At 38.5% G+C, this 16,126-nt stretch overlaps 1 protein-coding gene across 5 annotated transcripts in view; it reads right to left on the reverse strand.

Moving 5' to 3' along the window:
• Window positions 1-6,081: 6,081 nt before the first annotated feature.
• The window catches only part of fubp3 (far upstream element (FUSE) binding protein 3), a 31,703-nt gene continuing 21,658 nt past the window's right edge, over window positions 6,082-16,126 (reverse strand). For 2 of the 5 annotated variants that reach the window (XM_073477440.1, XM_073477439.1), the window contains exons 11-19: window positions 15,881-15,981; window positions 15,435-15,564; window positions 10,399-10,559; window positions 10,063-10,136; window positions 9,848-9,927; window positions 9,420-9,476; window positions 9,105-9,155; window positions 8,865-8,992; window positions 7,462-7,554 (exon numbers count right to left, since the gene is read on the reverse strand). In XM_073477440.1, the coding sequence (XP_073333541.1) occupies window positions 7,546-7,554; window positions 8,865-8,992; window positions 9,105-9,155; window positions 9,420-9,476; window positions 9,848-9,927; window positions 10,063-10,136; window positions 10,399-10,559; window positions 15,435-15,564; window positions 15,881-15,981 (791 nt within the window). In that variant the 3' untranslated portion in view covers window positions 7,462-7,545. Of the gene's footprint in view, window positions 7,555-8,864; window positions 8,993-9,104; window positions 9,156-9,419; window positions 9,477-9,847; window positions 9,928-10,062; window positions 10,137-10,398; window positions 10,560-15,434; window positions 15,565-15,880; window positions 15,982-16,126 lie in introns of all 5 variants that reach the window. The other 3 variants (XM_073477441.1, XM_073477443.1, XM_073477442.1) reach the window with 3 other exon arrangements.

Here is a 16,126-nt window from a genome sequence, read left to right on the forward strand (position 1 = left end):
CGCATGCAACAAAAAAAAGAAGAAGAAGAAAAAAAAAAAAGAAATGCAAAGCTGCTTTGACGTGGTTCACTTTTTCAAGCCCTTGTTGAGGTAAGCGGTTTAATATTCATGGATGTTCGGAGCCCCCCTCGGTATTGTGACGACGTTTAGATGAGTATATACGAGCCCCCTTTTCTTCTGTGCTTTTTCCTCTCTTGCCTATTTTTCGGGCTTGATGGACTGGGGGCTAAATGGGCAGTTTTCCTTCTTTTTCCAGCAGAGAGGACATCTTTATTCCATCCCCGGCTCACAGGTTTCCTATTCAGCTCCCCTCCAAGTAATGTCAGGGCCCTGAAAAGTGCTGCAAATCAATCTTTCATGGTGTTTTGAGGGCAATTTGACATCCATGCACTCCTCTTTTCACTCCAACAACTACAAGGGGATTGTCCTGGTGGAGAAAAAAAAATGGGCAAGTTGTCCTCTCTCTCTCTCTCTCTCTCTCTCTCTCTCTCTCTCTCTCTCTCTCTCTCTCTCTCTCTCTCTCTCTCTGGACGAATATGGCAATGTAATGGGAAAAGAAGATATGGCAACTAAATACAATAGCGGGAGTTTTTTCATGAGCTGCGCAGATAGTGAAAAGGCAAGGTGAGTGACAGGGCACGAAAAAAGATTACTGTGAAACAGCTGCTTTTTATGAGCGGGCCCCTCCTACGTTTGTCTCCTTTTCCCAGATGAAATTTCTCTGCTCTTTCAATGGGATTCTTTCTCATCTAGATTGATTTACATTTATAGCATTCATCGCACAAATCCGAGGTAAATGGCGGGGACAGGGGGGTGGGGCCGCTTCTTTATTAAAGAGGAATTAAATGAATTGAATTGGGGTAACGCATGGATTTGATTTGCTTATTTATGCATTAACCTATGGCATTATGTGGAGCTGGTAAAGCCGCGGGCATGTCAGCAATGGCAAATCATCCTGCTTAGCCGCGCCATTGTAAAACAATTTGAGCCATTATTCTGTCCATTTAAAGCTTATCAATTTAATGTGGATGATTGACAATTATTGCACAAAGAGTGCGGTAATTGTTTTATTTCAAAGAGCCGGTGGGAAACCTATCAAAGAAAAGCGTTTGTTTGTGCGTAAATAGAGGAGTTCACGCTCATCAGGAGAGAAGGAGGAGGAGAAGAAGAAGGAGTGAGGGGAAAATGGGCTCGATCGTGTTGAAATAAAAACATGTGAACATTTCAGCTTTAACGACAGAATAAGTGAAAGTAAAAGAGAAATTATAAAATACACCAGAACATTGGATTTAGTGTCAAAAGTTGCATTTGTTTTTGTGCGTAAAAGTAAAAAATGATCCAACAAAAAAAACGTAATTCTCGTTAAAAGTCAGATTTTCAGGCCTGCTGCAGGAAAAAAAACAAACAAAAAAACACACAGACTCTCTCTCTCTCGCTCACACACACACACACACACTCTCTCTCTCTCTCTCACACACACACACACACACACTCTCTCTCTCACACACACACACACACTCTGGGAGAGTCTCCGGGGATCCTCCACAGGGTCATTAAAATCAGATTAAGGTAGCAGCCACAGTGAGCAGGAGACTGAAGATCGGCTCATCTGTTGCAAAGGTGAGAGAGGTGCTCTCCCTCCTCACCCCCCCGTGAAAGAGCTTTTATTTTCTCCCCCCCTCCCCTCTCTGTCTCTCTTGTTGGACAGGACAGGGGGAGTCAGGACACCTGCTTGATATGTAAGAGCTGGAAGTGTGTGTGTGAAGCAAAACAGTTCATACTATGATATATTAGATTATTAGATTAAATAATGGACTCAAACAGCTTCCTCTTTATGCGTTGGATTCATTTATGTTGTCCTCCTCTTTACCAGGGATGGAAAGTAACTAAGTACATTTACTCAAGTACTTTGCTTGAGCACAATTTACTCGAGCGATTTCATTTTTTTCATTTCTTCTTCTCCACCACGTTGGAGGCAAATATACTACTTTTCACTATATTTATGGAACCGCTGTAGTTACTTTGCCAAATGTAAAAAAGTACATTTACTCAAGTACTGGATACTTGTACTTCATTTGAGCATTTCCTTTTTCTGCGAGGCCACTTTATATTTCCAGGGAAATCCTGCACTTTTTACTCTACTACATTTATTTGATTACTTTAGTTACTAGTTACTTTGCAGATCTGCTGCATCAGAGCCAAAGCAAGAGCAGGTTTTAAACTAATTTATTCATAAATGTATCATTTATTATTTGATCTGCAATTGGATTTAATAATTATCATCCAGTTATTTGCGGTTTTACGGTTTAAAATGTTACTTTTCTTTAATTTATCTGTTTTTATATGGAGGATCAACTTGTCCCATTAAAAGTGTTCTCAGGGCATATTGTGTTGAAGATGGAGTCACTGATTCTGTGTTTGATTCTTCTTTATTGTTTCTTCTGTAGTCAAGGAGTCAGTGTTTATAAATGTTTACAGAATAATATCATGATGGGAGCTAATAAAGCATTCGGATGATTAACTGTTACAGAATGCAAATGTTCAGAAAGTGTCCAATTTTAACAATACTCCCCCTACTCTGAGTAAACTGTAATTTAATGCTAAGACAAATGTTATTTTACTTGTTTTACTCGTACTTGTAACCAGGGATGGGACGATAAAAGATTTTATTGAAGATTGTGATAAGAAAAACACTCATCGTGATGAAAACATTTTAATCGTGAATCGAGATAATCGTGAACATCCTCACTTGATCGATTTGAAGAAGCTGCCCAGCTCACTGACGTACAGTCTCATGTTGGTTTCCTGATTTGTTTTGAGTTGCCTCAGCCTGTCACCGTGGCTGAAGACTTGCACATTGCATCTCCACAAAAACTAACGAATGACAGGAAAAAGGGATGATTTGTGCCTGATGACTTATTATTACTTGACTTACTTGACTGTTTTTCACTAAAAAGAGACATGTGCTCATCTGTGATGCAATAAAAATATCTGGTTCATAACAAAATGTCAGGTTTAAGTGATTCCAGTATGTTTTTAGTACAATTTTGAGAGTTTTAAGATTATTGTGATGATTATCAGGATAGTATCATGAATTGTTTTTATGCTGGACAGGATGATCAAAGTATTTTTACAGTGCAGTATTGCTACTTTTACTCAAACATAAGTACGTCTCTTTAATGTACAATTAAAAGAGATCAATAAGGCTCAATGAGAAGAAAAGAGAAGTGATGCAATAAATGGGCTCCTAGTGGGATCTTTTAATTAAATAAAAGTAGAAAAATCACCATGCAAAATCCATTACAAGTAAACAACCTGCATTTAAAATGTACCTCAAGTTAAAGTATGTAAGTATGATCAGATACATTTTTCCCCCATCATGTTTTGTAATTGTTTTCCTGTTTCTGGTGCCCTTAAGAATGAATCATTTTTTAATGTTGGTCGAGGTGAAGCTCATTTTATCTGCTACCTACCGCTGGTTTAATCGATAACAATGCATCATATTTTATAAGATGATTATATGTTTTAATAGAAACAGATTTAATGTGGAGTAAAAGTATAAAATAGGCAAAAATGCAAAAACTCGAGAGAATTATGAGTACAGCACTTGAGTAAATGAATAGCATGAATATTATATATGCAAAATAACAAAAAGCAAATGTGCATTATTCTCCGTCAACAACTTTTTGAGTCTTGATTTTTTAAATTGATTTGAAGAATTTGATTGCATTTTTTTGTTGGTGTAGCTAAAATTTAAAGGTGCACTATGTAGTTTTAGTGAAGAAATTTTAATCAGTAGAGAAAGATCTTCATTGACTGATTTTTTTTATGCATAAACAAACTAAATAAACAAACTCTCTTTGTTTTCATGATTGAATAAATTGAATAAACAAACTGACCTTAAAGGACAACACAGTTTCATACTGTTTGCTGTGTTTATATTTGGCGGACCCTGCCACCTTTCTAGCAACAAACAGTGTTCTGGGGACTTTATCTTCCTCTGAGAACAGCTTGTTTATTCACTTATGGAAAAAATACAAATTTCTGAGTTTGAATTATTCCCTCATTTATATTGTAAATATAAAAATTCTGAGTTTGAATTGCTAGAGTTCCCCCTTTTTTGCATAAAATCACAAATCTCTCTCAAACACCAACCCTTAATATTTCGTCCTTTTCCCCTGTGCATGAAATAAATTACACAAACACTGAGCATACTGTATCCCACTCTGAGTAACAGTTTATAAGGATGAGGGTTCAAAAGCTGCAACATAAAATAACCCCTGAAGAAGAAAACGTGTCCAAGAACAGCCTTTATTGATAATAATCCTGCCTCTCAACCTCAGTCTGCGAGTGATCCGGGAACAACTAAATTATTACACGGCCACAAAAGACCACCAGGTCAGAAGTGTCCTCGGGGACAGCGCGTTAAAAAAAGGAAGAGGATCAAAATCAAGGGCTGGATTTGGAAACAGCTGCACCGCATCAATGCAGGGGCCGGTATGGGGCCGAGCAGGGTCCACTGTGGCAGGAGTCCCCCCTGCTGAGTGCAAAGATGTGCAGTGACAAAGCTGGACAGGCTCTGGAGGGGGTGGAGAGGAGCAGCTCACCGGGCAGGAGCCTCAGGGGTGACGTGCTGCTGCTGCTGCTGCTGCTGGTGGTGGTGGTGGTGGTGATGGTGGTGGAGGTGGAGGATAGTTAACATGTGCAAGGAGGGAAATGTTATGTGGATTGTTTGGGGAACAATAAGACGAGGGAGCAGCGAGACTGAAATTGTCATGAAACAGTGTGCTGAGAAACAAAATCTGTGGCGGCTTAAACACAAAACATTGTCTGTTTGGGCAAAGTGAAGAAAGAGTCAACATTATCTTTTGATTTTGGAAATCACCACACCTGAAACCAGTAATGTAATGTAATGTAATGTAACTAAGTACATTTACTCAAGTACAGTTTTGAGGTACTTGTACTTTACTTCATTTTCATTTTCTGCTACTTTATACTTCCACTACACTACATTTAGGAGGCATATTTTATAGCATACATTTTTAACTGCATTTATATGATAACTTTGGTTATCATGCTGCATCAGAGTAAAAGTAGCACATTTTAAAATTATTTTATCAGTTATCAGATTATTCTAATTATCAGTTTCAACAAGGCTTAATGGACTGAAAAGGGTTTTTTTGGTTGAACAAACACTATCATAATTTAAACATATTTTCTGGCAGACGTAGCCTGATATAATCTTCAATATTGTTTTTTTCTACATTTTCATATCACTGCAACCCTAACTGTGTACAATGGGAAAATTGCAGTCATCGTATTTGATATTCAGTGTTTTTCTCATCTGAATCTGTGCTTTAATTGTTTTATTCTGATGGCTGATAAAATCATTTAAAAATATGCTACTTTAGCTCTGATGCAGCATGTAATCTGAAAAGTAACTAGTAATTAAAGTTAGCAAATAAATGTAGTGGAGTAAACCATATTTGTCTCTAAATGTAGCAGAGTGGAAGTATAACGTAGCAGAAAATGGAGTAGAGCCTTACGTACAGTACTTGAGTAAATGTACTTAGTTACAATCACTGGGCATTAAAAAATTTGAAAATGTCACTAACAATTTCTTTCACATCATAAAAATGGCAGAAATTCAACACTATTCTTAATCATGAAATCACAAAGTTGATAGATTTAGACTAAAACGTCCCCCACTAAATGAAGACTTTGTATCGAGACACATGCATCTTTGAAAGTTAAAACTACATTTAACGGATTAGACAGTGTAGCTGTGTAAAAGTGTTGCAGTTAACATTAAGTGTCACGTGTAACGATAGTATAACTCGACCACAAGAGGGGCTTGCGGAAAATTTATTTGAATTTGAGAACTGGCAATGGACTATAGAAAATATATATTTTCTGCTTATAAAACATGAAAACACACAGTTGGCCTATATATTCTCCATGTATCACCTGTTAGAATATACACAATAGAGCTTCTTAGTATCAGAATACATCAAAAGACATCCACATGTTTATAATCGTGTCATCAAACAGAAAATCAGCTTAACAAGTACACAATAAAGGTAGTCTGGATGTTTTTAATACATGGTTAACTGTACACAGAAAGGAAAAAAAAACAAACACCATAATTAGACATTTTTGAAATTATATCCCTTTTCATTAAGAAATGACGTTAATACCAGAATCATTTTTCCATAATGATGCATCATTTATACCATTTATATTAGATCACACAAAGAAATAAAAAATTAATTAAAAAGTTATTAGCATTGGACTGAGTCCAACGCCCCACTGGGTCCACAGCCAGGGCTCAGTGGGGCGTTAGTGAACTGGGAGGTACCAAATAAGACAAGTTTTTGATCATAATACTTAAAACATAAAAATACTACATTAATTATTACACAGGTAGAAGTACAGAGGCTTAGCAGTCTTGAATAGCTCAGGTACAGAACATACACAAAAATCTACCACTTCTTATTTTTTTCTTCATAACAAGATGCAACATCAAATTTCAAATCACACATTCACAATCTTTGAACATTTTCAGTATGAAAACAGAAAACAGAAAAGAGGGACAATTTTCCTGCAACACTGATCACAGGAAAACAAAAATATTTTTTTTTTATATAAGTATATATATATGAAACATATATATTTTAAATTAACAGTCAAATATATGAGCATATATACATAGTTTTACAAGGTAGCAAAGGCAAAAAAGCTATTTGCAACATCCCCCTAAATCCTATCATATCAGATAATGGTAATAAATTATCCATGACATTTTCATTTGAAAAAAGAAAAAAACATTAAAACTACAAGTTAAAAGTCTGTCAAAATATTAGAGAACCCATCTTTGTTTCAAAAGTGAAATAAGATATTGCACCTTTTGTTTTTAAACCAGAGTACAATAAAATGACAATGAAAAACAGCATACAATGCACAACAGGAATTAAATTAGAACTATTGCCACTGGCTGACATTAATCCTCATTTTTAAGCCTTGTAACAAAAATACATTTCCTGTAACAAAACATCACAGTTTCATTTCACTGAATTATGTAAAAGGAAAACATTTTAACACACTCTTTTTAAACATCTTATGACATTATGACAAATGGTATTCAAGACTGCTAAGCACAATAACCATGGTTTCATTTCAACATAACTAGAAAAAATAGATCATATTGCCGTTTGAAATGTTACAACTTTTGGGTTCATTTTGGCGGTACAATCTGAGTCAAAGACAGGAAAAATATAGAAAAAAAAAACGAAAACAGCTCTCTCAAGTCCAAAAAGGGATCCCAGATACCGTCTATCCAAAATAACAGTGTACACAAGCATTTAGTAACAAATAAATGTTCCTGATTTTTAGAAATATTACTTTATCATATAAGTCATTCTACAGCTAGTGTTTCTCACTAAGAAAAAAAGTCTTCAAGGCGTTGCAAATCTAAAACCCCCTCTGTTTAAAAAAGGGTCGTTTTCATCCTCGCAGTGATTCAAGTCTTTCACCTGGGCGTCCTCTCTAATGATCCTGTAGAACAAAACCAGTTCGTTAATCAGTTCTACTATTAATTACACCCATCACAGCTGATCAGTGGTGTTTAACATTAAAAGACAGTTTGGAAAATAGCCGTAGCTTGGTCGATATTCTTATATACACAAAGTATTTTTTGCAAACATGGTTATCAAACACTTGCGAAAGTGATACTAACATGGAAGACAAGATATTTTACAGTTTAACGATGAAATTATTACTGCCACAGCAAAATTAATTGGAGATGTAATAATTATAACCTACCAACAATCAAATCGGCTCATATTGGACAATATAGATAAATCTGTGGTAGACCAATACCCTCTGAGAATATCGCCTTACAGATGTATTGGCTGGGCTCTACTCTATACTTAAGCATTATAAAACACATTTTTGTTCCTGTAGCCATCTCTCAGATTAATACGTTGTTGCAACATTTGCATAGATGTGTGTATTTATTTAGTTTTTAACTGTAATTTTGCCTTATTTATCTATTTAAGTGGTTACATATTTTAGGTGTTAATAGTTTTTTTCTCTCTTTAGTCCTGATTAGTGGAGCCTTGTGAACTTTTATGAAGTTTTAAAATGTTTTTTCTATTGTCAGTGTTGTTTGTACTTGAAAGAAAGATGCCTCGTCTTCTACTGCAAACCAAATCTACTTAAGGGTACAAATGAAGTAACTTGAACCTGACTGATGGTAGCAAGCTCCATGGGGGAGTTACAAAAATTCAAAGCCAAAAGTTTACTCATACACGGCTGAAAATAGTCCCCAACACCATTTAGGGCTGCAACTAACCGTTACTTTCAATAACCAGTAATTTTCTGATTCTTCTATTGTTTTCTCAACAAAAAAGGTCAGACAGTTTCCAAAAATAATAAATCTATTTTCCAGAGCTGAAAGTCACATTCTTATTTGCCTAACCAACAATCCAAAACCCAAAGATCATCAATTTCCTGTCATATGAGACAAAGAAAAGCAACAAATCCTCATATTTTAGAAACTTGAACTAGGCATGTTTGCTTTAAAGGGACTAAAAAATAAGTTAAGTAGCTGCAAATTAATTTCAGCTCAGCTCCCGTTTAACATTTGCTAATTATTACAGTTTCAAGCGGTTATAGGAGGTAACTGAGCATGTTTTCTAATAAAACTATGTATTTTTGACATGTTGAAACAGATTTATGCCTTCAGTTCAGACATTGACAAACACATTTTGTTGATGATAAGAAAAATATTTTTTGAGAAAAAACAGCAGCCTCATCCTGATAGATGTGCACTGTGAAATACTGTTGATGGAGATGTTTCTCACCTGAAGGCCCGGGGCTTGTGTCTGCTGTGCGCCCTGGTTGAAGTAGGCCATCGGCTGTCTGTAGAAGTCAACCCAGGCGTTGTAGTCAGGATTGGAGGTCTGCTGAGATGCAGGACCAGCTGTCTGGCCTGAAGATGAAAAAAACAACAGTAAGGGAGAAAATTAAGTCACGTCAAATTTGCAGGTTTGAGCTCAAACTCCTCGCTTAATCAGTGTTGTGATGTGTCGACAAGTACTCACCCCAAGCTTTGTTGTATTCAGGAGCAGTGCTCTGGGCTTGGTTTTGCTGACCTGTAAACAAACGGAACAACTTTACACAGCTACTATCAGAAGATTTCTTTCAACTTTGTTCCTTTGGAATACAAATCTTAAATACAGCTTTTCCAATTTTAATGACGAGGGCTTTAGACTTAAGTTACAAGCAAGATTTATGCTCATAATCTTTCCAATGCATGTTTTCATCAGGCTAAGAAGAGGAGAACTAAATCTATAAAGTGGGCGTTGACTCGTTTTCTTTTCAAACAAAATATCCTTTTCTCTCTGAGTGACACTTGCCAACTTTTTTATAATACTGCTCCCAGTCCATCTGGCCCGTCTGGGATCCATTGTGACCTGAAACCAGACACAGATAACACCACCAGAGTTACTGAGCGTGGGCTTCCCTTTTTTTCCTCCCCCTTTTCACCTTCTGCTCTCATCTGCAATTCTGTTTCCTAATGATTACCATCGACAGCATATTTAAAATGTGTCGGTACAGGAAAGAGGTGGTTAGCCACAGGGAACATAACCATCTCATTCCAGCCCGTTGAGGACTTTGAAAGCACAACCAGGCGAGTTTTATCACTGATTCAGAGTCAAATTTATGGGCGACAAAAAGAATTCAGAGGTGAAACCTTCATATATTCTTTTGTTCTCTCATTGAGTCAGACACTGACCACGTTCATCTAGCTGGAGAAGGATTAGATAGTTTTTGGTTTACTTACTGTGCTCCTGTTGGCCTTGAGGCTGCCATATTTGAAAAGTTGTTCCCCATCCTCCAGGCATGAACGTCTGAGGCCCACTTATACAAATTAAACAGAAAATATAATGTTAGTAATCAACCTGACAATCAATTTCTTACTGTGTGGCAGACATTTGACCAGTAATGAGTGAAATGATGTCAAAATGTGTCATTTTAAGGTGAGAAATTGATCCTTACTGTTGAGGAGGAGTGGTTGGTCCTTGGTTGTAGGGATTCATACCGAAGCTGCTGTTGCTTCCCATTCCTGGGCCCTGGAGCAGAGAAAAAGGGAAGAGGAGGCGAGTGAGAGACCACACTTGTGTTTAAAGGGAGCCAACAGGCAAGGTCAGAGGGCAGGGCTGGCCGCTGATGCACTCCATTAAGTCCATTTGATGGATTCTTCATGTTTAACCTCTGGTGACATCCTGCTGGCCACCAGCACTACAGCAGCCCAGCTCACCCCAGCAGCTCTCCGCATTGACATGTGCGCTCATGAATATCAGGCCAGACAATAGCTAGAGCCAGACCACCTACCCCAATTCTCTCATCGATCAGCTGGCGAGCCTTTTCCAACTGCTGAGGGGTGCCTCGGATGGAGAAGATGCGCACGTTGGGGTCGGTGTTGGGCGGTGGGTTTCTCTGGAGCTCCACGTGGGCACGAGACTGCTCTTTGATGTTCTTGATGGTTTCTCCACCTGGTAAAGCATCAAGGAAAAAGGGAATATTTAACTAAGGTGGCAACTAACAATAATTTGTGTTTTTCATTATTGGGGTGAGTATTTTCTTGACTAAAGGTTTGGTCTACAAAATGTCAGAAAATACAATTATCATCAGGGTGAAAGGGGACGTTTTCAAACGTCTTGTCTAGTCTCTGACCAACCGTCCAAAAACACAAATTGGTTAAATATATTGGAAATAGTGAATGAATAAATAATGAATATATTAATAGTTTCAATGATTTGACGATTATCAAAATGGTTTTCAATTCGTTTTCTGTCGATCGATTGATCCACTAGACATTGAAGATAATGAACAGCATTTGAAACCCTCTCAAACCGTTCTGATGTCAGAATTTTCTAACTTTTCTAAACCAATAATGTGACAATCATTGTAGAAGTGACAAAGTAAGAAGGGTTTCCTGTCTCAAGCTCTCTTGTTTTCATTCCACACACAATTTCTTCTCTCTATACAGATATGTACAGACAAGTTAACACTAATGCCATTAAGGTAAGACCATCTGAAAATGAGTGCTGCTATCCCCATCTTTAAATTATATTGTGTCTGCTCCCTCTCTGACAGCCAGCTTTCCACTCCGTCTTTAACTATGCCCTTTCAGAACTACTAAAACTTTTGATTTCCACCGTGGTCAGACAACATGACATATGAACTAGTTCTTTTCTAGCACAACCTGACCCAAACACCTGTGCCTGAAAGCAGCTGAAAATTAAGCAAACATAGATGCTTCACATCAGCTGAACTCCATCATTCAATGTGATTAAACCTAAATGTAATAGATATGTTATACTGTTACTGCACAGTATTTCTAACCCTAACTGGACCAAGTCTGTAATCATACAACCATCTTATGTCTTATATCCCATCTCTTTCCAGCAGAATCACATCAATTCACTTTCCTAAAGTGGTGCAATAACGCTACCTTATGATGAGAAAGTGGGCACAATAATTTAGTTTCTATCAGAACACATTGGCCTACCTTCAAGCTTTATAGTATTTGTAATCGTGTCATCTTTGTGGCCCACAATACGAGCAGGCAGCTATATGTTTTTTTTTTAAACATTCATTTACCTCCAACTCTCTCAACTGTATTCTTTTCTTTCCTTCCTTGTTTTAATTCGCTGCAAATCAGCACACAAACAACTTGGACCACTTGTTTCTTGTGTGACTCATGCGTTTGTGTGACAAAACTAGTTTGGACACCGGTCACACTCGCCTGTAATTCCTCCTGGTGAAGGATCTTGTCATGTGTGACCCGCTGTCGCTGAATAGTCAAGATTCCTTATAACAAGACAGAAAGTTGTGTAGTGTGAACAGTACAGCGATCTGACGACTTTGAAAGTCATGTAGTGTGACTGAGGCATTATGAAGACTCTGGCATGTGTCTCACCACTTATCTACCATTCTGTGGTAACATCCATGCAAATCAGGAAACAAAAGGAGACATCTCCTGCACACCTCCCCCTCCTCGGCATCAGATGCCAGCTTCCCGACGTGTGGGGAGAGCAATTACACCAGCAGGGAGAAAATGAAACATAGCTGGCAAGAGAAAAGGGCCAAAATTGAAGCGTATCCTCCTACTGGGATATCGTTTGTCTCTTTTACCCTTTTCATTCTTGACTCTGTGTTGTCCTCTGTGATGAGAGGAGGGAGTGAACGGGGAACAGGGGGCATATAGCTGCCGCCTCCCCCCTCCACAATGCCCATCTGAACGAAAAAGGCTGAGGGTGCTTCCCGGGGGGACACCAGGGCTGTCCCAACATCAATTACACATTTGTTCACTTGTGGCTGACACTCTGATGACCCTGGCTGACCTCCGAATGAAAACGCTCATCAAAAACCTCTCCCCTCCCGTAGCCTATTCCATGCTGCCAACAGACTGCACATGGGCCATTAACCCATTGTCAACCAAATGAAACTTCTGCCTTAATGAAGCCATTATGAGCTCTTCTAGTCAGACAGCAGAGAGCAATGAAGACCCTGACTATTCATTTCATGGACTGGGCTGTAGTGAGGACAGATAATACGGGCCTTATTAATGAGACTGGTTTAGTGAGCTGGAGAAAAGGAGGGGATACAAAAGTGCAACTGGTGACAGCATTCAAGGCGAAGCCAAGGGACTGGTTAGCTGCTGGTGGGGAGAAAACTCTCAGGCCTCGAGGGAAAATAACATCAACAGAATGTGTAATAAGGAAATTTCTAATACAACAGCAGCTTTGGATCAAACTAGGGGTGAAGAGTACGGAAGAAATCAATATGTTGAAGAGTATTTTACAAAAACAGGAAAATCCTGTTTTAGATATACATTTTGTTTTGATTAACTTTTTTTTGAATAAACACCCAATTCTCTCTCTTCAACTAGACAGAGTGTTTTTGTTTATTTGATGAGCTGATTAGCCGATTATTGTATAACCGAACATTTATCGTCCATTCATCCATCCATTAATTATACTCGTTTATCTTTACAGAGGGTCAGGAGAGCTGATCCAAGCTAACGTAGTTGCCAATCACTCACAGAGCAGAGACGCAGAGATGCAGAAAGACAACCAGTCACACCTTTAGGACATTTAAAGTCTGCAATCAACCTAACGTGTAGTTAACTGAGTATTTTGGGACTTTTGACACAAAACGAAGACATTTTACGATGCCACATTGTGATAGATAAATTGAAAACATTCAGAAGTTTCCAACATTTTCGATCAACGAGTTTCCTTGGGAGGTCATTGGGGAACTGTTATGGGTGATACTTCGAGTGCTCTATGGACCTAGCATAAGCTTTCAGAAGTGAGCAATAATAGTGTTAGTTGCTAACCTAAAGCTTCATGAATTAATCATACCTCACACCAACCGATCTAAGAACAAGGATTAGCGCCCTGTTATATGGAAAACAGTGACTGGACAGGCAGGAAGTTGCGGCTATAATTCACATAAGCCATCCCGGGGCTAGGAATAACGTGGATACAAAACGATCAAAAAGAATCACTATGCTGTTGTCCTGGTTTCTGTTATATATAGCTAAGGCTATCCAAGTATACTAACAGAACTTAAAAGAATTTATGCAGCACTTTTATCAAAAGGGCTTTACAATTTGCCTTTCACTCATTCACAAACACCGACTGTAGAGAGCTACCATGCAAGGTGCTGGCCTGACCATCAGGAACAGTTCGGTGTTCAGTCTCATCACCTACTAGATCTGCTGAGCCACAGCTGCAAAGTATATATTATGAATAAATTAGCAGGAAAATGTATGCCCATAAAATCTTATTTTATCTCTGGAAAACAAAAACCTCACCAAGTCTTTGTTACTTTTAGACTACAATTTATATTAATTTGGCAACTTTGTAAAACTATATCATAGTCAGAACATGATTCCAGGTAAAAATTATAAATAATATTGAAATAATCCTGGGCTCTACATTGTGGAAAACATGAAATAAACTTGCAGTTCATTCTTCTTTACATTTCTAATAAATGTTACAAGATCATTTAGTCACTTTTAGCCCTAATTAACGGTCCTTATCTAAAGAGTGCAGATATGTTAAACTGAAATGTGACAAACCAGGTTTAGCTAAAGTTAGATTAGAGTCCACTTTAACAATCAGCAGTCAGAAAGTTTATTCTTGAAGCAGTAGTTGGACAAATAAATCTCTACTTAGCAGCGTTTTCGTGAGCTTTCAAAGAATCTTAACTGAAAACTACATGCTACTGAAAGTCCTGGAAAACCTTGTAAGTGGACATTTGAGTTTAGATTTTTTAGATCAAAATTCATGAGTAAAGCTGCAGGATGCTTGTTATGACTCCTGCTCTAAATTCACAGCTGTAATAAAGTCTGAGCAGGTTGGTGGGTGGCTTGATTCATCAAGCTTTGTGTGTGTGTGAGTGTGTGTGTAGGGGTCAAAACAGAGGGGCAATGGGCTGCATATGGCATCGTAAAGATATTAATCACTGCACCCTTTAAGGGACGGCTGACAGCACCCAGACCCACCGCCATCTCCACCATATTGGCCCACTTCATATGCTAATGCACAGAGAGGGGGACGCAACGCCCAGGTTTATTTGTTTCCCTCGCCCCACTACATGCACAAAAGCCACTTGACATTTCTATTGCCATGTTTTTATCTTAGGTAAAGAGGCCCCCTCTGACCCCGCCCACCACGGCACGCACACACACACACAAACCAAGGCAGCATGCACACACACATGCTACACACACACACTCACGGCTCCTTCCAATGCAATGGTCAATGACTTTTAAATAGCTGGCAATAGAGTGGGCATGAATAGCCAATAAGCTAATTCCTCCTATTCATTCCCTCGCTGCACTCTATTGGGCTGAAAGACCCTCATTAGATGCCAGGCAGCCTTCCACATGATTGAGGGCTGTTATTATGCACCTTTAACAATTAATGTCACATTACACGCATTATCCCCGTCATTAAGCCCTTAGTGAAGCCAATGAATGCCACTTGTGCTGTATACATGAGGCCTGGAGGGAGAATAGGAGGGTGGTCACTTGCCCCCACCTCTTCTCATCAGTTTCACGCAGAGGCAGAACACCAAATGGCATCCAGTTATTAAAAGGGAAAAGGCAATCTGGTTGCGTTGGATATACTCTTACTAAGACTGTTCAAATTGATGAACTCTGTTTTATTTCTCCAAGAAACAACCTCACAGCGAGAAACCAATTAAACCAGGCACACTCACACTTCCCAACACTTTTTAAATACAAGATAGTAACAAAAAAAGTCTCAACTATACATAGTCATAGTGGTTCTTACAGCATCAACAGGCGTTTAAATCAACCTGTAAAAACCTAATGAAAACATGTTTCTTACCTTTGCCAATCACTAGTCCACACTTGTCAGCAGGCACTGCATATGTGACCTCCTGCAGTCCTCCAGGTCCTCCCATGTTACAGTCACCTCGGCCTCGACGTCCCATTACACCTCCAAACCCATCTCGCTCCTACAGGAAGGGGACCAGGAGAAAAAAAAAAAGACAGTATTAGAGAGAATTTTGACACAAACAGTTTACCTGACAGGTCAAGGAAAAACAAAAATGACAGTTTACGGTGGCATCAGCTCCCTAAACTGCCATTTTATTCTTATTTGTTTCTATTTTTGAAACACTGTAATTGTACAAGTTGGCAGTTTTATTCTGCAAAAAGTCATTTTTATGTTGGATTGCATTATTGTCTCAAGTATTAACATACATGCTTCATGGCAGTATTTATCACTGCTATGCTGGATGTAGACAGGACAGACAAAGCTGAAGCACACACCTGAGCAGTTTGAACCAGTTCATTGATGAGGTGGACCGCATGGTGGCAGTGGTCGGGCTGGCCCATCACCTGAGCAACTCTGTCAGGACTTACTCCATCATCTGGACAACAAATCAAGGCACAAAAAAAAAAGGTCTTCAACTGCTCCAATGCCAGATACGATTTTACTTTACTTTGAATGCAAGTCAATCAGTAAAAGGAGCAAAAGCCTTTGTTGCTTGCAGGTTCGGATTTCACAGCTCAAGT

The sequence above is a fragment of the Pagrus major genome, chromosome 12 (assembly GCF_040436345.1).
Source record: "Pagrus major chromosome 12, Pma_NU_1.0".
Taxonomy (NCBI): Eukaryota; Metazoa; Chordata; class Actinopteri; order Spariformes; family Sparidae; genus Pagrus; species Pagrus major.